Consider the following 25,972-nt stretch of genomic DNA (forward strand, 5'->3'; position numbering starts at 1 on the left):
TTGTTCCTTCTGTCTCCATAGTTAATGCAGCTGCGATCCCAAATTAAGGAAGAAAAATGTGCTTAGTAGCAATTGTGGGGAGTAGGGTGAACAGTGTCAGGGTGCTTCTGCATGCTTGAGTTGTCTCTATGTTTACTGACAGCTTGGTTGAGAATGAACCCTTTGCAGAGCAGGCCTGCAGTGTTTCTAGACAGGCAGCTGCCTGGAGCTTAGGAAGTATAAATTTGTTTCCCAAGATGCTTTGACTTCCCACAGGGACTCTGCTATGAGGGTAAGTCCAGATGGTTTATATACCCTGATGTCACCCTGGCATCTCTCAGTTCCAGGAGCATCTGGGTCACAAGTCCTTGGTTCTTTCTTTGGTCACCTATGACTGTGTGTGTGTGTGTGTGTGTGTGTGTGTGTGTGTGTGTGTATTATTCCATGTTATTCTAGACCCAGATGGCAGGGACATTCTGCTAAATTCTGAGCAGTGCCCTGAATCACATGATCTTGAAGCACCAAGAACTTAATAGCTCGAGAAAAATGATGGGAATCTCTGTAGCCTCACTGACTTGATAATGGCCTCTATCAACATGTCTCAAACAAGCCATCAGAAATCAGAGAGTGGATTGAGGGAGTATCTGGGGCAGACTGCCTTGTCCCTTCTCTTACTAGCAGTCCCATGGACCTGCATTGTGCCCTTCAGAGGGGACAGAGGCAGAGACAAAGACACAGAGACAGACACACAGAGACAGAAAGAGACAGGCACACACAGATATATATACACACCTGCCAGAGGGTGTCGAACTTCTTCCCCTCGGGGATGGAGAGCTTCCCTGTCTTGTCCTTGTCGATGCGATAATGCAAAACTTTCCCTTCATGCAGCAGGCACAGCGCGTAGGAGCCATTGTTGTCTCGGGCCCTGATCCTGGAGAGAGAACAGACCGTATCACCCCATATTCTGACCTTCTGACCCAGGAACCAATACTCTAGCCACTGTGGGCAACAGGTGCTCACCAGAACCAGCAAGTGGGCATGTGATTGGCAGGCAGCACCCAGACCTCTGGTCCAGGTAGGCTCAGTACCAGAGTCAGCATACAGAAAAAAAAAAGAAAGGTCAAGAGAAGGAGCTGGACTGTGACAAAGATCCAGCAGGGCTGTGAAGTTCTGGAGATCAGGAAAAGAGCTTGGGATCTGTGTAGCTCAGGGCAACAGGCACAGGCTTTGGGTGTCTATGGAGCCCCTGGACTCATCTCCATTTTTTTAACCACAGGTGCAGGTGTGGTGTGGATGGGGAATCCAGTGGGCATTTTAACAGTACCTTCTGGAGCACACGTGAAAGATTACAAATGCTTCTACTCCCCAAGGTCTTCTTTACTCTCTCACCCTCTCCTGAACACCAGGGCTAGGCGTAAACACTATTTGATACTATCAGATGGCATTGACATCCTGTGCCTGAGAAGGGAATGGTAGCCATGTGAGGTGAACCCACAGAACAGCCTGAGGCCCAGCAGGACCTGCAGATGACCTGAGGGCTCCATTTTCACTGGTCTCATGAGCTACATGTAGTATTCCAGGCCCCCATGCCAAGTGACAACACACAGGTGCACTCTTGAACCGAGACATGTGAACAGGGCAGTCCGGACACAATAGGAGGAAGTGGTACTTCAAAACCTTAGGCCCCAGCCAGGCTGTGTTCCAGGCTGACGTGGCATGAAGGGATGTGACTCTTCCAGATCAGAGCCTCATTTCTCCCCAGCCATGCCATTCCCCGCTTTCTAGTAGCTCATGCCTTCTGATCACGTGATCTGGGCAGGGTGAGTCCCTGGGACACCTCCGTGGCCTCTGCATTTGCTAAAACAAGGAAGATGAGTTCTCTGAGCATTCAACAACACCCAAATGCATTGAGCTTGAGAAGAGCTCAGTCAGGCTAGCAGCCAGGAGTCTGTCTGCAAACAGGAGCGATTTGTGCTGCTTTCTCCGGGTACAAGATGTCAAGACCACAGCCACAGTTCAGGCTAAGTTGGACCTTGGAACCAGTGACTACACTTCCCTTTCTCCTTCCAGGCAGCCCATCTCTTGAAAGTGGGGGGAGGTTGCAACTTTAAAAACTATTTCCTTTTGAAATGGTGTTTGGTTGGTACAGTGGCCAGGGCTCCCTCCAAGCCCCTGCTTGAAGCTCAGGGCAGCTGGCAAGATACACGAATGCAGCTGGTGGAAGATGCACAACCAAACCCTTCCTGGCCTTTGCAGATGGTTATTCCAAAGTTTCGCCACTATGGAAACAGCCCCTCCAACCTACAGTGAGTCACCAGCATCCTGAGGTGCCAACTCCTTTCGGACAGTCATGTGGCTGATGAAAACCTTGTTGGTTACTGGGCAATGCCCAACCATGCCATAAAACACCTTATATGGACAGAGAGTTGGGCCTGTTTTTAGGGAAGCCATCCACAGTGTGTGCTGGCTCTATTTTACAGATGCCAGAGGCTTGCAGAAAGGATGGATAACGTGTATACAAACATACATGTGAGAGGCTGGGTATGTGACTCAGTGGGTAAGAGCACTTGCTGTAAAGCAAACTGGACACAGGCACCTGCACGTGTAAGCCCAGTGTTGGAGGGTGTAGACAGGAGGATTCAGGCTCTTTAGGGCTGACCAGCTCAGCTGCAGCAGTGAGTCAGGTCCAGTGACAGAGCCTGTCTCAAAGGAACAAGGTGCACATCCACACACAAAAACCGGCATAAAACACAGTGATGGGGGGAGGGGAGAATGAGGAGCAAAGAGAGAGAACAAAGGACAAAGGGAGAGGGGAAGGGGAGGAGGAGATGTACACCTACCATCCCTCCAATAGGAAGTAGAGGCTGGAGGGTCAGTAGCTCAAGACCATCTCCATTATACAGTGAGTTGGGGGCTAGCCTTGGGTACAGGAGACACTGTCTCAAGGAAAACAAAACCAAACCAGAAGCACACAGGTGTCATCTCATGAAGAATTTGTGCATATACCTATAAAAGTTGTTTGGGGAGAAAGATGATCAAAAGACACATCTCGATGTCATTTTCCTGACTGAGAGTCCCTCATGCCTGAGATCCCAAAGTCATGGAAAGAAAAGATGGGGTCTGAAGTCCAATTTCTAAATCCACATTGAACTTGCTAACTAACCCACCTTCTTGCCTCAGGCCTTGGTTGGTTTTCTCTGGCTAAAGTTGACAAGAAAGCTCCAGGCTCTGTGTGGTGCCTACCTCTCACATGCTGGGGTAGAAGGGTCGATGGGAGCCAGGAATTTAGGGCTAGCCTGAGCAACACAGCAATGTTTCTCTGCTAAACAAACAAATCCAACACAGCAGACCACAGGTACTCAGTGAGGCAGAGGTCTAGAGAGATGGTACAATGGACGCTGTGAGAGATCTGGACACTCCAAATTAAGTTCAGAAGAAACGCCATGGCACTGTGGACCCCGGCAGTCGTGTAAACAATGAGTAATGCAAATGTTTCCGGGATGGAGCGACTCTTGCCCTCTCTGCTGCCAATGGGAGCACACATCAGTGCCATCAGTGCCGCTGCTTTGGAAAAGCACCTGGATGCGCTCCAGCCACGACTCACGCCACAGGATCAACAGTTCCACCTCCAGGTGTGAGAAACGTGCGGTCAGCAGAGTGAAAAGTCGATACAGCAAACCGAGCCCTGTTTCCTGCCCTTCCTCCTTCCCAAGATGTTTGTTCCACCATCCTCCCAAGGAGCCCGTCCAGTCTCGGAAACTTGCACCTCATGCTCCGTCAAATTTTGTTATTGTTTAAATGCTTTTCCACTTCACACTCTCTACTGGAGCTGCCGATTCTAAACGTCGGGGATAGCCTTGTGATAATGACTCCTTCTCCATGTGCACGCCCCTTGCCGTGGCTGCTCAGGGTACTTTGGATAATGAGACTTTTTAATAGATTTCATAGAGGTCGGGCAAACATTGGCTAGGAGTCCCGGGGAAAAGGAAACTGTTTTAAGGCGCAGGAAAACATCAACAGAGAATTTGAGCTTACAGCCTCCTTTGTGCCTGTTTGGAGGAAAAACATAAAATAACCCAAGGAAAGTCATTACAAGCTCACCAAAGCAACAGCCCCCACTTCTTCTTCTTTTTTTTAATGCACTCAAGAAAGTAAGAAAAAAGTGTATTGGATCCATTATATTTTCTAACCACCCCTTCCTTCCTTTTTTGTCCATTGAAATGTGTAGGACCCCTGTGATGAAAGAAACAGGAAGTACATGATTTAAAAAAAATTCTGACAAATCACAAGGAAAGGGATCCTCTGCTAAATCACAGGTGTGTTTGACCCCAGAAGGTGTTCGAAAGACCGACTGGCTCTCTGTGCTTCTCAGAAGCTGCCCACATTCCCAATGTTCACAAGCTACCGCACAAACTGTCAAGTCCTTCAGCAAATCTATGCATACGATAGAAGGGGCTGTAAAACCCAAGTGAACAAGGGTGCTACACAGGGCACTAAGAAGTGTCACAAACAGGAAACGCACTGAGGTGGGGGCAGGGGGGGAGGCTCCACTGGCAAACACCTGCCACACAAGCAGGAAGCCCTGAGTTCGGATCCCCAGGACTCACAATTCCAAGTGTGGGTGGGTGTCTGTAGCTCAGTGCTGAGCAGGTGGGGACAGGAGGATCCTGGGAGCTCACAGCCTACTCAGCCTGTTTGAATTGGTGAGCTCCAGGTTCAGTGAGGGGTTCTGTCTCAAAAGACCAGGAGAGTGACCTTTGGGAAGACAGCCAGTGCCAGCTTCTGGCCTCTGCAAACACCTGCCCCTCCCCAGCACGTGTGCATCTCAGGTACACATACATGTACATACTGCCCCTCCGAACCACACATGAGGAAGCTACTCCTTGATTCCACATACACGAAGTTCCAGAAGGGCAAAAGCAAAAGATTGAGTTTAGAGATGTAGAGATGTATATATCTTGGTGGTAAAATTGAAAAAGAAAGGAAGGAAGGAAGGAAGGAAGGAAAAAAGAAAGAAAAAGAGAAAGAGAGAGAGAGACAGACAGACAGACAGACAAAAAGAAAGAAAGAAAGAAAGAAAGAAAGAAAGAAAGAAAGAAAATATGACTATTTTGTGAGCACAGGTCTAGGAGCATATGTCCCCTGGGGATGGGGTGGGGTTGAGATGGGGGAGGGACTTCTGCAACTTGGTTCTAGTTCACTTCTTGGCTTAGCTGGTGTTTGCTTGATGGTTATAGTCATTAGACTGGCCCTGCCTAGCTCTGCTGAACTTAGTGTCTCGCTGGAAAAGCAGCATGGAAGATATGGGAGGAAATGGAGCCGGCGGCCTCTTGCTCTTGGACAAGTCTTTCTGCTAAGGCCCCTCTTCTTGTAGCCTCCCCAAGGGGCTATGCATAAGTGACCCTCCGTACTGGAGGCTAAGCCCTCAGGCAGCAGGTAGCCGGTAGCTGTGGTTACCGCCTGGACACACGGCCTGAGCAGTGCCCATGGCAGCTGGGAGGAAATGAAGGCAGAGACGGGAAACCCACAGACTTAACATCTATAAGCGACAAAGACCAGAAGGGCTGACCTCACCAACGGCCAGGCAGCTTGAGGTATCTATCTGCAGGCTGCAGGCAGAGCCCGGCTGGGATTATTTTGAACTCAAAACAGGAGAACTGGTGAGAAAGCTGCTCTCTGGCTTCTGTCTTGGCCGTCTCCTGCTTCTAAAAATCCTGGCAGGTTTCATGGGCAACACCTGGGCCTCTGGTCTATGGACAGAACCCCGAGGTTAATATTCAGGTTCTACTGGCTCTCAATTATTCCTAGACACCCTTGACCAATGTTTAACACTGTGTGCGCGCGTGTGTGTAGTGTGTATGTGTGTATGTTATGCAGGTGTGTGCAAGGTGTCACACTGAAGTCTGAGGGTGACATTGGGGTCTTCTTTTATGACTCTTCCCCTTACGTTTGTGAGACAGGGTCTCTAACTGAACATGGCCAGTAAGAGCCCGAAAGCCTCCTATCCTGTCCTCAGGGTTTGGATGCCAAGCACATATGTGAATTCTAGGGACTGAACACAGGTCCTCAAGCTTGTAAGAAAATCACCTCGCTGACTTTGCTACCTCCCTAGCTCAACATTTGACGATTTACACCCAACATTTTCCTTTCAATAAGTAAATGAGCGGATTTTTAGTTTGCCCTTATGAAGTCTCGGGGTGATTCCTTGAGGATTATGCTGGGATTTTGAGCTGTCTTTACAAGAGTCCTTGTTCTTCCTTAACATGCTCTTCCAGAGGCTTGATTAAACACACAGACCTTGTTCCTGCCTTTCCCAGAGGCGAGAGAGGAGGATGTTACTTTTGCCAGAGGATTTGACCCCTTTCTCCATTCTTGTGTGCCTTCAGGGCAGGAGAATGTGGGGGGGGGGAGGGGTGAGGCCAGGCACTGAGCAGAGGACCTGGGAGGTGATGAGACCCCGTAGGCTGTCTCCCTAAGACTCTGGGGACCCAGGTAATGAGACCCTGTAGGCTGTCACCCTAAGACTCTGCGGATATGGTTTGCATCTGCTGCAAACAGAACAGAGCAGGTGCATGTCCCAGCCCTTGGACCATTCAGTCTCTGTTCAGGGAACCTGTTCATTCCGGGGAATCTGTGAGGGGCCATCAGAGTCAGAGGAAGGAAGGATGTCTGGGTGGGTAGGGGGAGAGAGGAGAGGGGAAAGGAGAAGAGAGGGGAGGGGAGGAGAGGGACTATGAGGTAAGAGAAAAGGATCCTTACTCAGAGCTAAGAATGCAGTGGCTTTTCCAGGTGGGCTAAGGAAAGAGGGAGAGAGGGATGCAGGAGTAAGTGACACTCTGAACAGAAATATCATGTCCGCCAACACCTTATACTAGCAACACAGAGGCCCCTGGGTGTCCTCTGTGCAACCTGAGAGCAAGATGAGTTCCTAAAACAACATATCTGGGGCATACCAAGCATGCGTTCTCCACAGTGCGTCATCTAGAACGTTTCTTCACAAATGTCTCTCCCTGCATTGTGGAGGTGGTGCACTAGGGAAAGTGCTCGGCTTGGACCATGATGCCCTGAGTTCAATCCTCAGAATCCCTATTAAAACAATCAGCAGCCAAGTGTAATAATTTGTGCTTGTAATCCCTGCACTGGGGAGGCAGACACAGGTGGATCTCTGGGACTTGCAGGGTCATTGGACTAGACCAGTGACGCCAGCAAGTCCCAGGTCTGAGTGAGAGACCTTGTCTCAGCAACTAGGTGGATTGATCCAGAGGAATAACTCCTGAGGTTGACCTCTGGCCTTTACACACACTCACTGTGTGGGCATGCATTCATCCACACACCGAATGCTTCTGTGTCCTGGTGTCTCTGCTCCAGTTCCTGAAGGTAGAATTTCTTTCTGTGGCTTCTTCTCCAGCTTCCCAGGACCTCTGAGCAGCAACAGTGAGCTGATACTGACATCAGTCCACAGCTGTCTTTGAACTTTTCCTTCAGACAGGCTACGACACTTTTTTTTGCTGACCCTACTGGCAAAGCCAAACAGATCAAATGAATGACCTGGCTTTGATCCTGCCTGGCAGTGTGGGAAGACTGATTGAACTTGGCTTTCACTGTGGCACAGGAGGCTCGCAACAGTCACGGTTTCATTTATTAATGAACAAAGAGAGGGGTTTCTTTGATGCCTACAATATAATTTTGTAATGCATGTATAGAACACAAAATGAGCTGAAACTTGAGGAGGCAAAATTGTTCAGCAAATAAAAGCAAAACCATGGGGCTGGGGAAGACAGTTAAGTCAGTAAAATACATGCTGAACAAGCACGAGGACCTGAGTTCAATCCCAGGACTCACATAAATAACTGACATTGGGGGGGCACATCCTTTAAATCCCAGCACTGGGGAGGTGGAGAGAGGCAGATTCTTGAGACTTGCTGGCCAGACAACCTAGTCTAATTGATGACCTCGAGGTCCTACTGGATGGCCCCCGAGAGCCACATAAGGTTAATCTCTGGCCTCTATATGCATACACCCAAGTGCATGCACACACACACACACACACACACACACACACACACGAATTGGGTAAAGTCAAACACTACTACCAGCACAGCACTACAATGGGCTGGAGCTGACTTACAGGCCAGCAACAACATCTCAAATCCTGGAGAAAAGCATTTCCAGTGCAGGACACTCCGCCTCCCCACAGATGAGTATCAACCAATCATGAGCTCAAAAAGATCACCCCAAAAGGAAATAAGCATGAGTTATAATAAAAGAGGCTTTGAATAAGAGCAACAAGAAGAATAGGACATTATATACCCAGACCTGCTTGATATTAAAACCACAAAGTATGGACTATAATAAACTAGCTGTTCCGGGAACCAATGTGGCACAGAGGGGAAGGCAGTGGACACAAAGCGGGCTGGAGAGGATACTGTGAGGAGGCCCGGCATGCTTTCTCTGATGGGAGAACTAGTTTGTGAGCGGAGAGGAGTGGCAAAGGGAAAGCAGGCATTGCTGATGGAGAGATCAATGGGTGTAGGAAGCACAGGAACAACACAACCACCAGCTCATCTCTGAACACGACCCAGTTCATACCACAGCTCAGGGTGGAACAGGACTGCAGACAACGTCATTCATGAGGAACACTCACCACGCCTCCTCCATCTATAAGGAGCACTCACTATGCCTCCTCCACCTACAGGGAGCACTCACCAGGCCTCCTCCATCTACAGGGAACATTCACCACGCCTCCTCCATCTACAGGGAACATTCACCACGCCTCCTCCACCTACAGGGAGCACTCACCACGCCTCCTCCACCTACAGGGAGCACTCACCACACCTCCTCCACCTACAGGGAGCACTCACCACGCCTCCTCCATCTACAGGGAACATTCACCATGCCTCCTCCACCTACAGGGAGCACTCACCACGCCTCCTCCATCTACAGGGAGCACTCACCACACCTCCTCCACCTACAGGGAGCACTCACCACACCTCCTCCATTTACAGGGAGCACTCACCACACCTCCTCCACCTACAGGGAGCACTCACCACGCCTCCCTGCAGATGACTGACACTACCATGTAGCAAACTAAGTACCATATCAAGCACAGCTTCTCTTGGGCATCATTACTCTTCCTCTTGGGCCATTACTAAGTAAAATAATGGCTGTAACTCACAGGAAGGGCAAGAACCAATAATCAGGATGGCTGTGGTGTTGCTGGTGGGTGGGTGGTATGTACAGGGTGGGCACACAGGACAGAGGATAATTCTCATCCCAGGATAGAGGATTTCCACCTGGTGCCACATGGGATGGGACAGGATAACACAGGAGGCCATCATGCTACTCAGTGTGAGTGCATCTAAAACTTCTGAGCTGTTTCTGGAAATTTCCACCTAGCAATTGCAGACTTAGCTTATGGCAGGCAACGGGAACCTGGAAAGTTAAACCACAGATAAAAGGGACTACCGTATTCCTGTAACCTTATTGCTAGGTAAAACAAGGCTCAGAGATTAATTATGCTTCAAGAGGTCTGTCTGCAGCACGGAGCTCATGGTAGCAGGACAGTCGGGTTCGGTGCCTAGGTACCTACATTGCTTACTGGTCTCTCAAGTTTCCTTCAGTTAGAACAGATGTAACATTGACTTTTTTCATTTTTCTCCAACTTACAATTTTTTTCAAAAGGATTTTTTTTTATCATTGTCACTTATGTGTATGTGTGTCTGTGTGGTGAATGCCACATGTATAAAAGTGGCCTCAGAAGCCAGAAGAGGGCACCAGATGCCCCAGAGCTGAAGTTACAGGAGGTTGTGAGCTGCCTGCTGTGGGTACTAAGAACCAAATCCCAGTCTCTGGAAGAGCAGCAAGAGCCCATGACCACTGAGCCATCTCTCCAGTGCCTAATTTCCTCTTTAATACACAGTTAAGTTTTGCCTTCCAAACTTGGTGGTTCACTTTTCTTTTTAGTAGCTTATTGGCTGGGATGGGTGTTGATCTCAGGGCCCCGTACACACTGGGCAAATGTTCTATTACTGGTCCTTAGCCCCTCTAGCAGGTGTTTTTGCAGGTCCCTTAGACAGTCTCATGTAGAAGCATCATGCACACTGAAGGCTCATTCTCTCTCCCAGTCAAATATCAGAGCACTTGGATGTGCTGTAGGAATCTCTCCCCGACTATGGTTACAGACCTATAGAGATCTCGTGATGTAGCCTGCCTAGGCATCAGGTGTCTCTTCAGACTCAGGCAAGGCTGTCTGACCACCACAACCACCACAGCCATCATCAGTGCTTTTGGGAACTTGGAAATATGGACTGCTAAGTTGTAATTAACAGCTCAGGGGCTGGGGACCCTCCATATACACCTGCTAAACTTTCAGTAACACACACACATTCATATACAGAGAAACATATTTAGACACTCACTTGAATTGTGCGTGCACTCTGCTCTGAATACAGAAAACAAGGGCTTCTTGGGACTTAACTGAGGCACTAATAAGCTTTTATGGCAAGGGAACACGTGGGAGTCCTTTCCAATCACACACACTGATAAAGACCGAAGCCAAGTGCCAAGGGCCATCCCAACAGCAAGTGACAGGGATGATCTGGAGCTCCCAGGCCAGCTAAGCCCACAGGATGTAGCTCCCATCTTCCTTATCCAGTGACCACACGGGTGCCTTTCTCTGATGAACTTTCTCAAATTCCCCACCTCAATCCCCCCTCCATCACTCAGATATCACAAACGGCATCCTTCTCACTCCCTGAAGACATCTGGATGGGTCCATCTCAGACCTGGTCTCCAACTCCACTTCTCAGGGGTCCCTCAAAGTGTCCCCTCCCAGCAAGCAATCACAAGACAATGGTGGGACCACCTGTTCTTCCACCCAGCTAATCAGCCATCACCTGGGGGCATCTCTTCTACCCATGGTGCTCTGCTCTCCTGGGACCTCCCTCAGTCTTCTCCAAGTCCTCTCCCCCAGTGAGGGAAGCCTGGGCATCACCAGAATGCTGTGTCCACCTATTTGCTGTGACGGCTGTGACTGCAATTGTCTGTCCTCAGAGGGCACTCTCTCCGGCATCTGTCTGCTGAGCTTCCCACCTCTCTGGCTGGAATCCAGGCCTTACCAGGTCACCCCACTCCAGCCACCTCCTTGGACTCCTAATTCACCACCCTGATGTCCGCTCCACTCAGCAGGACCTCAACCCCAGATGGCGATAGAAGTAGCTGCTAAGTTCCACCATTGCCCCACAGGATAACCAGCCAGGCTGTGTAACTTCCTTCCTCCCTGTTCCCTGCCTTCCCCACCTCTCCTTTCCCAGCCTCTCCTCCCACTGTCTCTCCTCCCCTCTGTCCTTCCTCCTCTCCTCCCCTCCCCTTCAGGTAGCAGTCCTTTTGCTCTCTGAAAATGTCATATGGTCAGTCACTTCACAGAAGCTTCTTCTCTGGTCTGGCCACCTCCTTTCCCACGGCTGGTCACATGCAACATGTAGGTCCCTAGGGCTCGCACAGATACTCCTTCTGCTAGGATGCTCCCCCCAGCTAACCACCTCTTCCTCTCTCAGAGCCGTTTGAAAGTCCCTTGCCTCAGAGTTCCTCCCACTGAAGTATTGTTGTACACGCTAAGATTGTAGCTGTTGAAGACAAGAGCCCAGTCCTTGCTCCCAAGGCACCTAGAATGAGCGGGAATGAGGAGAAGTAGATGTATAGACAGACGCAGCACCAGAATGTGGGGGCAGAAACAGTGTCACTAAATCCTAGAAGACAATAAGCTAGGGAGATGGCTCCCATAAAGTGGGGAGTATACTTTACAAGTGTGAAGAGGTGAGTTCAATCCCTAGGTGTAATGGTGTATACTTGCAATCCCAGCAAGTACAGGGGAGACAGAAACAGGGGAATGCCACGGACTTGCTGGCCAGCTGACCTAGCAGAATCAGTGAGCACCAGATTCAATGAGAGACCCTGCCTCCAAACACAAGGTGGAAAGCAATGGAGAGACATTGACTGCTGACCCCAACACATACGTATGTAGATACATGCTCCTAAATATGTATATACATAGACACATATTGGTGAGAGACCATGGCAGGGAGTGGCATGTTTTCATGTCCCGGGCTCAGTAGCATGTGGACATGAATGACATGGTGAGGTGGGAGGGAAGGCCTGTGTCTGTGGTCACCGAAACTCAGATCCCACCGTGCTGTTTGCCGCTCATCCAGTCATCCAGTCAGACACATGACTCTCTTGTTGAATGAATAACTGCTTTTGTGCTCTTTTTTTTTTTTTTTTTTTTTGGTTTGCACAATGTATGTCCCAAGTCAGAAAATAGGAACTATGGCTCAAACAGCAGTTTAGTGACTTCCTGGATGGATGACTCCACAAATATGACATTTATGGCTCTTGGGATTACAACAGTAGCCTGCCATCTCCACAGCTGCCCTGGGGATTCCTGTATGTTGTGAGGTTTTGTCAAGAGCTCCTGCAGATTCTGGCTGAAGGCCTGGAGCTTTTATCTACTCATGGATTCTTTGATGGGGTGGACCGTGGGGATGAAGGATGGTGTGAAGAGTCTGGCCTGTCACAGTGGCATACACCAGGGTGGACTCAGCTCCTAGGGCAGCGTGGCCATCCTCAAGCTCCAGCCCAGCCCAGATGGCTGGGAGCACAGGGTGTGTGGGGGCAGGGCTGTGTGCTTTCTTTAGTGTGAAGAGAGCTTTGGTGGTCTACTCTCGTTGTTTGGGTCTTCCCAGTCATTCTCTGCAGGTAGCTGAGAGATTAGGGTGGGAAGCTAATGGAGTGAGGAAGGAAAGAAGAGGTGGGGAAGGCTTTCACGTCCCATGCTTACACCTGAGAGAAAGTGGGACTTTACGCTGGTAGCAATGAACATTGTCCTAAGACAGAGGACTTGCTCCCTTGCTACACTGGCTCATAAACATATCTGAATGAGATCAAGGTTGTAATCTTCTGCTTCCACCAATTACTGTGGGCTGCCTGGGTCATCACCTTGTTTCAGTGGGTACCGAGAGCAAGGGAGGGCATAGGAGACAAACCATTCTCTGTGCACTAAGTTTCCACACAGCAAGTATTTGTGAACAGAAATGACAGAGACCCCGCCACTGAGTACTGCACAAAGGGATAGAGGAACGAGGAAGACTTGGGGTCCGTCTTTCTATGAGCAGGGTAGAAGCTGGCACTCAGAGCGAGTTGTGCATCCTGTCTTGTGCTCTGGGATCCCCACAGCACAGCCACACACAGGCTACCTTGCCCTCCAGCAAGCATTAAATGCAGCATCTGTACTCATGCATAAGAGAGCAGGATCCTGCAGCTGTGATACCAACTATTCAGTACCTGGGTTGGCATCTAGGAGCTCAGAGCATCGGTTTGTCCTGCTCACCATAACCTGTTCAGGACACTACAGACAGACAGGCCCCACTGAATATCAGGCAGGCCTGGACCTTCCTACACAGGAGGACTGTGAGCCTTCACCACCCTCTTCCTCCGTCTCATGCTTCTCATGCTGCACTGGCTACGGTAGGGCTGGCCCGCTGGCCTGTTCCCAACTCCAGGCACCCGCATGTGCTGTTCCCTGGGCAGGTGGCTCCTTGCACATAGCCTCTAATCCCGTCAGCACAGTGAGGTGGGCATGAAACAGAACTACGACCCAGCCCGGCATGTTCTATGCCTTCACACATCCCTCAGTAAAAGTCAGTGCTCTGTATCTGTGGGCTCCATGTCCATGGAGCCACCACTACAGACTGAAATATTTGCAGAGAAAATTCATGCCTGGACTGAACACATGCAGATTTTTTTTCTTGTCATTGTTCTCTCATTCTAAAGACTAACTTTGTTCTGAATTTTGTGTGTGTGATGCAGGCAGCAGAAGACAATGTCAGATCCCCTGTAACTGGAGTTAAAGGCAGTGGTGAGCCGCCCAAATCGGGTGTTGGAAACTGAACCCTGGTCCTCTGCCAATGCTCTTAAGTTCTGTCTCTCTCGATCCAGATCCATTATCATTCTCTAAATAAACAGTATGACATCCATTTGTGTGGCACTGGCATCGTATTAGATATGTTTAGAGGGGACTCATGGTCCATAGAGAATTCTCATTCTGCCTCTGTGTGCAGAGCTTCCGCACTGTCTGGAAACAAAACCCAAGGCTGCAGGTGACAGACTACAGGGTCTTCATGACTCAGCCCCACCTCCCCCTTGCTCAAACATTGTGTGTATGAGGGTAGACTCTTGCAGAACTGACTTCTGCAGTTCAGTGGCCATGACAGGGCCGGGAGTTCTGTTCCTTGTGTATGAAGACTCTACCTATGTTCATCTAGGAGGGATGGGCACACGGAGTAAGCAAGTGACAGAAGACACATTATTTAGGAAAACATGAACAAAAAGAAAAATCTGCCTGAAAAGGAAACAGAGAAGGAAGAAGCCAACAGCTGCCTTAGACCCTTGGCTATTCCAGGCAGTGCAGGCACTTCTGGGTGACATGCCCTTTCTGAGGACAGCCAACTGTAAGTGTAATCCAGTTTTGACTTTACTAACTCTATGCCCTGGATGTTCATTAAAAGTAAGGGACATTTTACGAGTGAACTGTAAGTGGGTTAGCTTTGGGTTATTCAATCAAGTTCAAGATCTCCTTAAACTTTGGCTCACTGCCACCGGGGAAACAGGACAGATGCCTGCTACGGATTGGGAGTCAGGGATGGTTTGCAAGAGTTCTCGGGAGCCTTTGACTCTGTTTCCCATAACATGTGAATACTTGTGCGGAGGAAGGAAGATGGAGCAAGGTTGGGGCAACCTGGGTTCACTGGGGCCCAGGAGTCCCAGTGGATGGTGTCCCACAGGCTACATGCCCTGTTCACACACCAGACAAAAGAAGAGAGTGAAAGACCCATGCCAGAAACAGCTGAGCTCATGAGGTTCTGTAGGAAGCCAGGAAGCACGAGACAGTCACCAAGTCTCAAGAATGCTGCCTTCTATTTCCTCTGTTTGAAGATCCCCTAGATTCCCTCATGAGGGGAATGGCCTGATGCTAAGGGTGGAGAAACCACACAGAGTCACAGAGAGGAAACTCGGTCCCAAGCTGACCACACACTGGGTTGTGAGCTCACATGTACCTTATTTCTCAAGGGCAGTGATGCAGAGCTAGGGATGTGGGTAAGTGGGCAGAGAATTTGTTTGGTATTCATGAAGCCCTGGGTTGAGTTCCCAGTCCTGTGGAAACTAGGTATAATGGTGCACACTGGGAACTCTTAGGGGGGTTAGGCAGGGGACCATACACTCAAGGACAGCCTGGATACACAGGGAATTCAAAGCCGGTCTGTGACCTTGGAAAGCCGGAGGGAGGGAGGGAAGGAAGGAGAAATGGAGGGAGAGAGAGAGACAGAGACAGAGTTTCAATTAGTAAGACCAGACCTAGAGAATTCGTCCTGGAGAAGATAGTCCCTTAGACTTGGATCCTATAACTGACCTGAAGGGGGGTCTGAAAAAGGGCCCCACTTCTCCATGCATGACTATCACCCTACCTGACGTGAAGCCTTAGCTGAAGTTCCACATATCCAGCCATGGGCAAACCCTGCAGGTGGAGCAGTAGTAGTCTGGGAAAGACTAGGGCTGGCTTTTTGGTAACGCAAAGGTAGGGAGGGCAGTGTCTGAAAGGTTTGTGTCTACAGGGGACATTTATGACAGACGAAAGACCCACTCCTAAAGGGATTTGAGCACGCTGTGGAAACACAGCCACCCAGGTAGGGCCCTGGTCTGTGAGGCCTCTGCATTTTTTGAGCTCTGATACTAACTGATAAGGACACATGCAAGCTTTGAGAGTGCCCTGCATAAACTACAAGCCCAGTGTTGGGGTGGAATGTGGCATGAAGAGGCGTGGGATGTCTGTGCAAATGACTGACAGACTGCTGGAGGACCTTCTGCCTTCTGCGTGGGCTTATATATGTCCCTGGGGGAAACATAGGAGTGCAGAACATGGGCAATCTGTGGCCCCATTACTTCTCCAAAGAGCTTGAGAACAACAGCTCTAGGCAGCAAGAGGGCAACAGCTTTCTGGGGGTCAGCATGTCTTCTGGGTGCTCAACATGGCACAATGCTGCCTGCTACCCTAGAGTATTTGTGCCAGAAACTATTGCTCAAAGATGCGACACAGCCAGATCTCAGGAAAGTGCTGTGCTGTGCATCTACACAAGGGGAAGCTGTCTTCCTCCTCCTCCAGCCTCTCTGTGATGGGGCTTCTGTCCCACAAAACACCACATTCCTGCCACCAGGGTCTGTTGATCTCGCCTATTGATTTATTTCTTTAAGAAGTGGTTAAGATCATCTAAAAACAACTTTCATTTTACTATTTTTTATGCCTATGAATGTTTTGCCAGCATGTATATCTGTGCACCACACACATGCCTAGTTCATGCAGAGGCCAGAAGAAGGTGGTGAATACCCTGGGACGGGAGTTACAGACAGTTGTGAGCCCCCACCTGGGTGCTGGGAATTGAACCCAGGTGTTTTGGAAGAGTAGTCAGTGATCTAAGACATTGAGCCATCTCTTCAGCCCCTAAATTTTTTTTTTTTTAACATCAGAAAAGGAAAATTCTTTAGCTAGATGCAAATGCAGAGAAAACACCTGCGTTTCTAGGAAGGCAGCCTGGTACTGATCAATGTACCTGACCATGATGTGACATCATTGATTCAGGAAGGAATAGGGGTGGTTTTTTAGAACCCCAAAAGCCTCTGTGTGGGGACACTGAATGACACCAAACACTGGCATTGCCACAGTATCACCTTGGCAGGCACATCTTTAGAAGAAAAGGCAAACCCACACAAAGACGGCTCCTTGCCTCTCTGGACCACAGACCCTGCCCAGCTGGACCTCTACCCAAGGACCTTCTGAATTTTGACTCACAGAGACACACTGCAGATGCCTAGGCCAGGAATCCAGGATCCAAGTCTGGCCAGGCTGAAGCCCATAGACCCATTTCTGCTCAGACAACCACACCCACATTTGGTATGAGCTGCTCCCAGGGGTTTGTTCTTGGGTGTCTGCATTAGCACGCAGTTCCAAGCACAAACAGAAGTCCAAGATCTCCGTGAGCAAACTGTGCTGCCTGACTTTTGTTCCGTCACCACATGGTGTGTACCCTGCCTGCCATTGGAAACAGAATTTGGGTTGAGCAACCCTACTCTGACAACACTAAAAAGATCATGGGAAAAATTACCTTGATGCTAGGGGCCTGGGACAATGGCTCAGCGGGTAAGGAGCTTATCACACAAACATGGGGTCCCCAGCTGATCCCAAGAACCCATGTAAAAATCTGGGTGTGCCAGTGGGTGCCTGTAATTTCAGTCCTGGAGAGGGACAGACAGGAGGAGTCCTGGGGGCTTTTGGTCAGTCAGCATCGACAAAGCAGCAAGCTCCAAGTTCAGTGAGGGACTGTTTCTCAAAAAATGAGTCGGGAAGGGAGGGCCAGAAAACAAATTCATTGGGTAAATATGGTTGCCCCCAATCCCGAAGGCCTGAGTTCAATATTTGGAACTCATGTAAAGATGTAAAGGAAGTTGTCCTTTGACCTCCACACACACACTATGGCACAGGTATTTCCCCCACCGACATGCACACACAATAATAACGATAATGATAATAATAATAATGAGATATTAAGATAAATAAATAAGGTGGAAAGAAACTGATAAGATACCAATGTCCACCTCTGACCTCCACGTGCATGCATACACACTTGCATTACACACTTACATGCATGAGCAGGTAAAGCTACACACAAAAGGCATTTCACAAGCATAAGGTGTTTCTAAAGGCCAATGACTTTCTAGTACAGGCTTGGGTAAGATCTCATGACATCTCTTTACATATGTGCAAATATATCCTGTATCCAAAACATCCCCAATCCAAAGCACTTCTGGTTCCACCATGTTGGATACCAAACTCAACCCTCATGTGGCTGAACACCGTTTTCTTTAAGCACAATGTCACACTTTATGGTCAGACTAGATAAAAACACATGCTGGGTCACAAACGACAACTCCCATACTGGCAGATGGGAAGGTGTGACACCTTCCTGGGCCCACCTGGGTTCTATTCATGGGGAAGCTGTTACCGCTAGGTGAGCGGCCCTGGTGGTAGGAGGAAGGGAAATGGCAGGATACTCACAGGAATTTTCCGTTGATCTTTGATCCTATGAGGACTGTCTGCTCCGACTCATCTCTGGAGATGTTGCCATGGAACCAGGGCATCTTCTCATGGGCAGTGGTGGCAATCAGCTTCTCCAGCTGGGGCTTCTGGCTGATGATGGCTTGTTCCAGAGCCTGGCCCTGCAGTGAACAGAGGGAGAGTGAGCCGGCCGGGTACAGAGAAGATAGACCTGTGTTTCAGGTTCTGTGCAGCAAATCAGGACCAAAATCTACTCTATCCCTCGCTCATCCTTCTCTTGTGCGCTGCCTAAAATAAGGGAACCAGTAGGTCCTTGTAATATTACTTGCATGTCTTCAAGTGTATAAACAAAGGGATATGTTTTGGAATGAAGAGATGGGCCCTTCAGAAAAAAAATTGCATATGTAGGTCATATACCCCTGGAGTCAGAGAATGGATCCTCCAAAGACAGCTAAGCTATATATTCCACCCAGGTTCTGAGTGAAAATACAGTCATTTCCTAATAGGCAAGAAGCCTTGAGATGTGTGTGAGGTTGGGGAAAGTGCGGTAGCTCAGCAGGTGAAGACGCTTGTTGCTGAGACTGACTGTCTCAGTTTGGTTCCTGGGACTCACCTGGTGGAAAGAGAGGCTGACCCCTGCAAGTTGTCTGCCCTCCACATGTGTGTCATAGCACCTGTACCCTCCTCCCCTGTATACACACACACACACTACACACGCATGCACGCACATGTGCGTGCGTGCTAAAATAATTGGAACCAAAGAAAAATGTTTTAAAGAAGATGCATGTGAGGAAGGCATCTGTGGCTTTCTGTCTGTCAGGGTTCAGCTTTTTCCTCACTCCCCTCCTGCCCCCCCTCACCTGCAGGAAATGTCACCGGAGGAGTCACAGGTGAGTGGCCTGGACCACGTGGAAACAAGGCGAAAATAAAAAGAGTCGCCTTAAGAGCTGAGGGGACTGATTTCCTTATCTTTTCCAGTGAGGAAAAAAAAAATACCTTCTTGGTAATGAATAGCCAGAGTTCGGTTACTGACAAGTTAAAAAAGAAAACAAAAGCGAATGAACAAACAAACAAACAAACAAAAAGGACAGAATGAAAACTCAGCCGTCTCACATGTGGAGAAAAGAGGAGGACAGAGTGCAGAGGGAATGTGAATATGAGGCTCTGACCACACGTATGGATGGAGTGGGAACAATGGCCGAGAGGGGCGTGGCCACGCAGGCGTCTGGAAAGTAGCAGAAGCTGGAAAATCCACTCAAACACCCTTACTGCCTCAGTTTCCAGGTAAGGGACGCAAAGGATTCTGGGTGATTCTGGGACAGGGCTCCGTGGTCTCAGGGAGCAGTGGCCACCAGCCAGACTCACCTGAAGGTTCCATGTCTGCTTCACATATTCCCGGATGAGGTTCTCCTTCAGGTCCTCAAAGGGTCCGGTCTTGGGTTGTACCCCCGGTGGCCGGTTGAAGGGCTTCTTGAGGAGGCAGATGAGGCCATCAGGTTCCTGGGAGTGGTAGTGGCAGAGGTCCGCCGGGCTGGCATGGGTCCTGCCGCCGGAGATGGCGTAGGTGCCATTAAGTTCCCTCTCGATGGTGTAGTGGTGTGCCTTCCTGTTGTGTGCCACCGACAAGGCGAAACCACCCAAGTAATTGCGACTTTGGCGCAGCAGGTAGAGCCCATCGGTCATGCCTCCCTGGACCAGGTAGTCTTCAGCCTCCTCCCGGGTGATGTTGCCAAAAAAGTAGGGCAGGTGGTTAGCGCTGTCTGCCGCATTGCCTGCCATGTCTGCACCCCTTCAGAATTCCAGGAGGTATGGAGGGAAGTACCTGGGGATAACAGAGATGGGTTAGACACAGTGAGGAACCCAAACAGTAAGGGGCACTGGCTAAACCCACCAGAACCTACTCCACAGGGACATACGCCTTTCTAGTTTAGAATGAGCACACTGCCCTGTTCGGCGCGGGGTTCTGTTACCTAATTTCCAGTTTCCCAGAATGCACTGTGGTTAGTTAACCAAATCCATGACCTTTGACAAAGGTGACCCAATTCACCATGATTTTTTTCTAGTGGAAAAAAAAAAGAATTCTAAAAAGATACAATGTGATGGTTTGAAAGAAAATGGTCCCCAAGGGGAGTGGCACTATTTGGAGGAGAAGCCTTGTTGGAGTAGGTGCGGCCTTGTTGGAGGAAGGGTGTCACTGTGGGGGCAGGCTTTGAGGTTTTTCCTCACACTTCACTCAGTGTGACAGTCAGTAGACTTCCTGTTGCCTGCAGGATGTAGGACTCAGCTCCAGCGCCATGTCTGCCTGCATACCATCATGCTCCCCACCATAATAACAATGAACTGAACCTCTGAAACTGTAAGTGAGCCACTTTAATTAAACGTTTTCTTTATAAGAGTTGCCATGGTCATGGTGTCTCTACACAGCAACACAAATCCAAAACAAGACACACAGAAAAGAGAAGTGTATAGTAGTCTTTTGACACAGTGCTCAAGGGCACACACACCCTGAGTGTGGACAGTGGTTCGTGGGACAGAATCAGCAAGGACTGCTGACGTAATTCTGGGAGCTCACTGTTACTCCATCCGCTTTGACTAGCCTCTCCCTGTCCCCACCCCTGTCCCCACCATGGCCCACAGCCTCAGGGAATCACCACTCCACATGGCAATGCAGCCTCCTTCCCTAGTAGGCAGCCCCTTTAATTTTCAGTGGGAAGGAAAAAGGTTGGTGTTGGCACTCTCCTTGCCAAGAAGCCGTCTTCATTTTGACCTGACTTCTGACACCGCAAGTAATGCATGTGCCGGCTGGAGGGAGGAAGTGCCATGCTGAAATGACAGACAGCAGCTGCTCCTGGCCTGGCCTGGGCTCTAACCTGGAGCATGGATAGCGTCAGTACCTGCCCCCACATGTATATCTCTCCAAGGCTGGCACTCCTCGTGCCCACTCGGGACCTCATTCTGGTCTCCATTCCATCCTCCTCTTAACCAGGCTACCATGCAAGTCTCACGGCTGGATACAGGTCTCGACTCTGCAAGCATTAGCTTGTGCCTACCATGCCAAACTCACAAATTCAGGCTTTTTGTGTGGCATGTGGTATATGCTGCCTGCGATTTCAGCATTCGGAAGAGGTAGCTGCAAATTGGAGGACAGCCTGGGCTACACAGTGATTTTCAGCCTCGTTTGGACTACAGAGTGAGACTCTCTAATAAGTAAAATATATAAGTAAATGTAACAGATCACAATAAAAAGACAGAACAAAGCAACTGTGCTAGTTAGTTTTAACTGTCACCTTGACACAACCTGGAAAGAGTTTCGGCTGAGGAAGTGTCTAGAACAGGCTGGGCCTTTGGGCAGGTATAGAGGGGATTGTACCTGCTTGTTATTCAAAGTAGGAAGACTCATTCCAAATGTGGGTAGCAGCACTTCACTCCTGGGCCCTGAACTGTCTGTGTGAAGAAAGCTAACTGAACATAAGCAGCAAACAGCCGGTGAACAAGCATGGGTCCACTCATTCTCTCTGCTCTTAATTGGGTGTGAAGCTTTAAGTTCTTGCCTTGACTTCCCCATGATGGTGAGCAGCAACCTGGAATTATAAGCCATATAAACTCTTTCCCCCCTAAACTGTTTTTTTTGTCAAAATATTATATTATGGCAACAGAAATGAGACTGGAGTACTGTGGTGGTTTGAATAAAAGTGGACCCCATAGATCCATAGGAAACAGCATTATTAGGAGGCATGGCCTTGTTGGAGGAAGTATGTCACTGGGGGCTGGGCTTTGAGGTCTCAGAACCTCAAGCCAGTTCACCTCCTGCTGCCTGCTGATCCTGATGTAGAACCCTCAGCTCCCTCTCCAGCATTGTGTCTGCCTTTGTGTTGCCATGCTTCCCACCATGACGATAACAGACTGAACCTCTGAAACAGTAAGCCAGGCCCCATTGAATGTTCTCCTTTATTTGATTTGTCACGGTCATGGTGTCTTTTCACAGCAATGGAAACCCAACTAAGACAGATATCAACCAAACAAATTCCCAAAGGACCTCAAACAAAAACGAAGAGACTGAGCTTTTCACTTAGTCTTGGCCACAGAAGTGGCACTTTCCTAATCCCCATCCCTTGAAGAGTCACCATTACCTGACACATGTGCTCTTCCGGGTGCCGTTGAACTCATCACACCTACCACTGTGGCTTTCATGTCCTGTCTGGACTCTCATCCTCTGACTGCAGGGAGAGTCCACAGCCCGAGATCATTTCAACACCCTCAACAGTATTGAGAACTCTCGCGTTCTTTCTCAGTTCAACACTACATTTTCTTAGTTTGACATTAACAAGTGTGTGAGGCCACTGTATAAAAGCTTGAACTTGAGAAAGATTAAAGACCCCAGTCCTAACAAACCACCCCCTCATTCCTCCTTAGTTCAGCTCTGCCCAGAGTTAGCCTGTACTTACTTCTGTACACTCCTGTCTACGTTGCTCTATAGTAGTGAGGTGTAGGGGGGGCCTGTCAGAACACAGCAAATCTCTCACTCTCTTGGGGACTTTAGGAGGTAAGTTATACACAAGGCTTTAGAAGTAAAGAAACATGTGTACACATGCATGTTCATGTGGATGCTTGTGCACATGTGTAATAAGTAGGCCAGAGGTCAACATTGGGGTTGTTTTTGAATCATTCGTCACCTCATTCTTTTTGAAACAGGCCTCTCAATGAACTTGGAACTTGTCAGACGGGCTAGACTGGGTGGCCAGCAAGCCCCAGAATCCTCCTGTCTCTGCCTCTGTGCCACCAAGCATGGCTGTTCTGCAGGGGTTCTGACCATTCAGCTCAATCCTGTGCTTGCAAGGCAAGCACCTTACTGACTGAGCTAGCACCCAGACTGAGGGGATGTTTTTTAACATGAAGTAATATTTTGGGATTTCCTTGGCTGTTTGTCTCCCCTCCTTCACTTCAATTGTCTCTATGGTCCATCATCACAGGGTAAGATCCCTTTAACACATTAGCAGGGTTGGCTGGGAGGGGCTTGAAAGGGACTGCCCTGTCCCCATGCCTGGGGCAGCTCTTGGTGTTTGGTGGAGGGTTATAAAAACAAATACATGAATACTTGATGATTAATGGACATCCAGTCTTACTAGTGAGTCCCTCACTGTGTGTTGGTTGACCCAAGCTCTTTTTTTTTTTTTTTTTTTTTTTTGGATTTTTTGAGACAGGGTTTCTCCGTAGTTTTTTGGTTCCTGTCCTGGAACTAGCTCTTGTAGACCAGCCTGGCCTCGAACTCACAGAGATTCACCTGCCTCTGCCTCTGCCTCCCGAGTGCTGGGATTAAAGGCGTGTGCCACCACATCCCGGCCCCAAGCTCCTTTTTGATACCCAAGTGTGGTAATAGGGGCAGCGGGGCTGCATTCCCAGCACCCCAGCCGCCTGCTCGGCTAGCTTATGCCCGAAATAATTACACGGAAACTATATTCATTTAATCACTGCTTGGCCCATTCTCTTCTAGGCTAATTCTCACATATTAATTTAGCCCATTTCTAATCATCTGTGTGTAGCACCCCAAGGTGCGCTTACCGGGGAGATTCTAGCCTATGTCCATCCTGGGTAAGAGCTTCATCCCGGGAGCTGGGCATGGCGTCGCTCTCAGGCGTCTGCTCCCGAGAGGAGAGCTGTGTAGTCTGACCTCACTTCCTCTTCCTCCCAGCGTTCTGTCCTGTTTTCTCCTCCCACCTATCCTCTAACCAATAAAATGGGCCAGGGCAGTTCCTTTATTAGCCAATGACCTTCCTCCATCATTTTCCCTTTTTCGGTTTAAACAAAAAAAAAAAAAAGAAAGGCTTTAACATAGCAAAATTACATATAACAAAACGGTTATCAAGTAAAAGTTACAATAATCTTTGTCATAACTAAGGAAAACTATAACTATAACTAACTATTCTTAACTCCATCAAAGACTCCAGAAAGATACAATACTACCTAAGCAAACAAGAAAAAAGCAACTTTTAAAACTCTAGAAATGGCAGAGACATCTCGCTGCCTGGACAGTCACCCAAAGTTCCTCTGTACCGTTGGGGCATCCATCTTCAGCCTTCAGGCCCATGGTATCCAGCAGACATTTCCATAAAGCAGGAAAATTCAAAGTCAGGTCAGTCACTATCTGTTGTGTCCTGCAGAATGTCTCGCAGACTCTTTCATGAATCAGGAACCCCAAAAGATCATCTCACCTTAGGCAAGTTCAGTAGTCCTCTCTCTGTGGGTTCTCTGTGTCCAGTTTATGCAATAGTCCAGGCAAGAGCAGTTTCTTGCCCAAATGGCTATCAAACTCCATAAGGTGCCTCTTCGATGCCCATCTTCTTCTTGAAGTAGATTGGTGCTGCCAGGAGCAGAGTGTCTCATTGTCATGAAAAGTCCTCAGTTATTAAAACATTAAATGTCCTATTCTGTAATCTTTGAAAGACATGAAGAATGTCTATCTAAAATATATCTATGTACATCTAGAAAATATTAACATGACTACAAACTTGACTATTATTTATGATTATCCATCAACAACCTATATTTCCTAATTATACATTACATTTTAATAATGAACTACACAATCACAATACCTAATCAATATCAGAAACACATATACATAAAACAAAATTGAACGTAAATCTCTATCAATAAAGCAAAATCTATACTAATGCAAATTATTCATACCTATATCACCCAAGAAATAGCTTGACCCTCCCAGATCCACTCACACTGACCCTGTGTTTTGAGGGCCCATCATATTTCTCCCCACTCTAATGGAAATGACAGCCACTGCAACAGCCAGTCAAGACAGTGCTAAAGGCCTTCTGGAGCCTTCCTTCTCTCCCTTCCTCTATAGTTCATCCCCAGAGTCATGAAAGACTTTGCTCTCCAAGAATGGGCACACACTGGGGCAGAGATGTCCTAATCTTCACTGATGTGGCCAAGGGGTGAAGGATCTAAAGGGAGGTTCACTGAGCCAGTTTCTAGGGTCCATCTAAGCAGCAGATTTCACAAAGAGAATCTCGAGCCACTTGCGCTCCTCACCCACTCCCATCACTGCCTGGGGTGTCCACCACCTCTGAGTCTTACCTGGTTCTCCCCATTGAGCCTCATTCTTAGTCCATTTCCTTCTAGGTAAACACAGTGCACTCAAGATGGCCATATCCACAGCACATCCTAAACCTTCCCCAGCCTACAAGGCCCTCCTTAACCCAACTCCAGTCCACCCAGCTGTGTTCCACACATGGCTTCTATGCCTCACATGCCAGACACATAATGTCTGGGTTACAGCATTTTCCCTAGTGACTTTCCTCCTTCCCGGGCCTGTGCTCTAAGTTCCTGCCATCCCCTCAGATGTTCTGATGATCTGATTGTTAGGTGTCTGTCTTTGCCTGCCATTGCTCCCCACCAACACATTCTTATTGAAATTCATGTAAGTGTATTTCTCTTATATACAGCTTCCACCCTTCCCTTATGCAAAAATGTAAGCTTCAAAGGTCTGGGCGGTTCAGCCAGCTTGATCAAGTTTTACCAGATGACCACAAAACATGCGCTTAGTGTGAATGTGCCCCTCTTTCATTTTGGAGACTTTACTGCTAGTTTCCTAAATGAAAATGTTTAAAGTCTAAGTTGTCTGAGTCCAGAGGACCCTGAAGCCTAACACATCAGCTGGCCAGAGGCCCAGCCCTGTGTTTGTGTTGATGCAGCTCACTCCTGTCCTGCATGAGCTCACAGCTTCTTGTGGGAAGGAACCTTCTGTCACATGCTCCATGCTTCAAGCAGGAAATGCCGTCTCAACAGAGTCCCTGCCTCTTCTCCTCAGCCCCGCTC

General features: G+C 48.7%; 1 protein-coding gene across 3 annotated transcripts in view; it reads right to left on the reverse strand.

The window, feature by feature from the left end:
• Positions 1-25,972, reverse strand: part of LOC121444492 (tyrosine-protein kinase SYK) — a 73,112-nt gene that overhangs the window by 25,962 nt on the left and 21,178 nt on the right. For all 3 annotated transcript variants that reach the window (XM_041646305.1, XM_041646303.1, XM_041646304.1), the window contains exons 2-4: positions 19,505-19,961; positions 18,140-18,300; positions 772-910 (exon numbers count right to left, since the gene is read on the reverse strand). In XM_041646305.1, the coding sequence (XP_041502239.1) occupies positions 772-910; positions 18,140-18,300; positions 19,505-19,918 (714 nt within the window). In that variant the 5' untranslated portion in view covers positions 19,919-19,961. The remainder of the gene's footprint in view (positions 1-771; positions 911-18,139; positions 18,301-19,504; positions 19,962-25,972) is intronic.

The sequence above is a fragment of the Microtus oregoni genome, unplaced genomic scaffold (assembly GCF_018167655.1).
Source record: "Microtus oregoni isolate MIOR12 unplaced genomic scaffold, Mior012 000128F_ref0000496, whole genome shotgun sequence".
NCBI classification, from domain to species: domain Eukaryota; kingdom Metazoa; phylum Chordata; class Mammalia; order Rodentia; family Cricetidae; genus Microtus; species Microtus oregoni.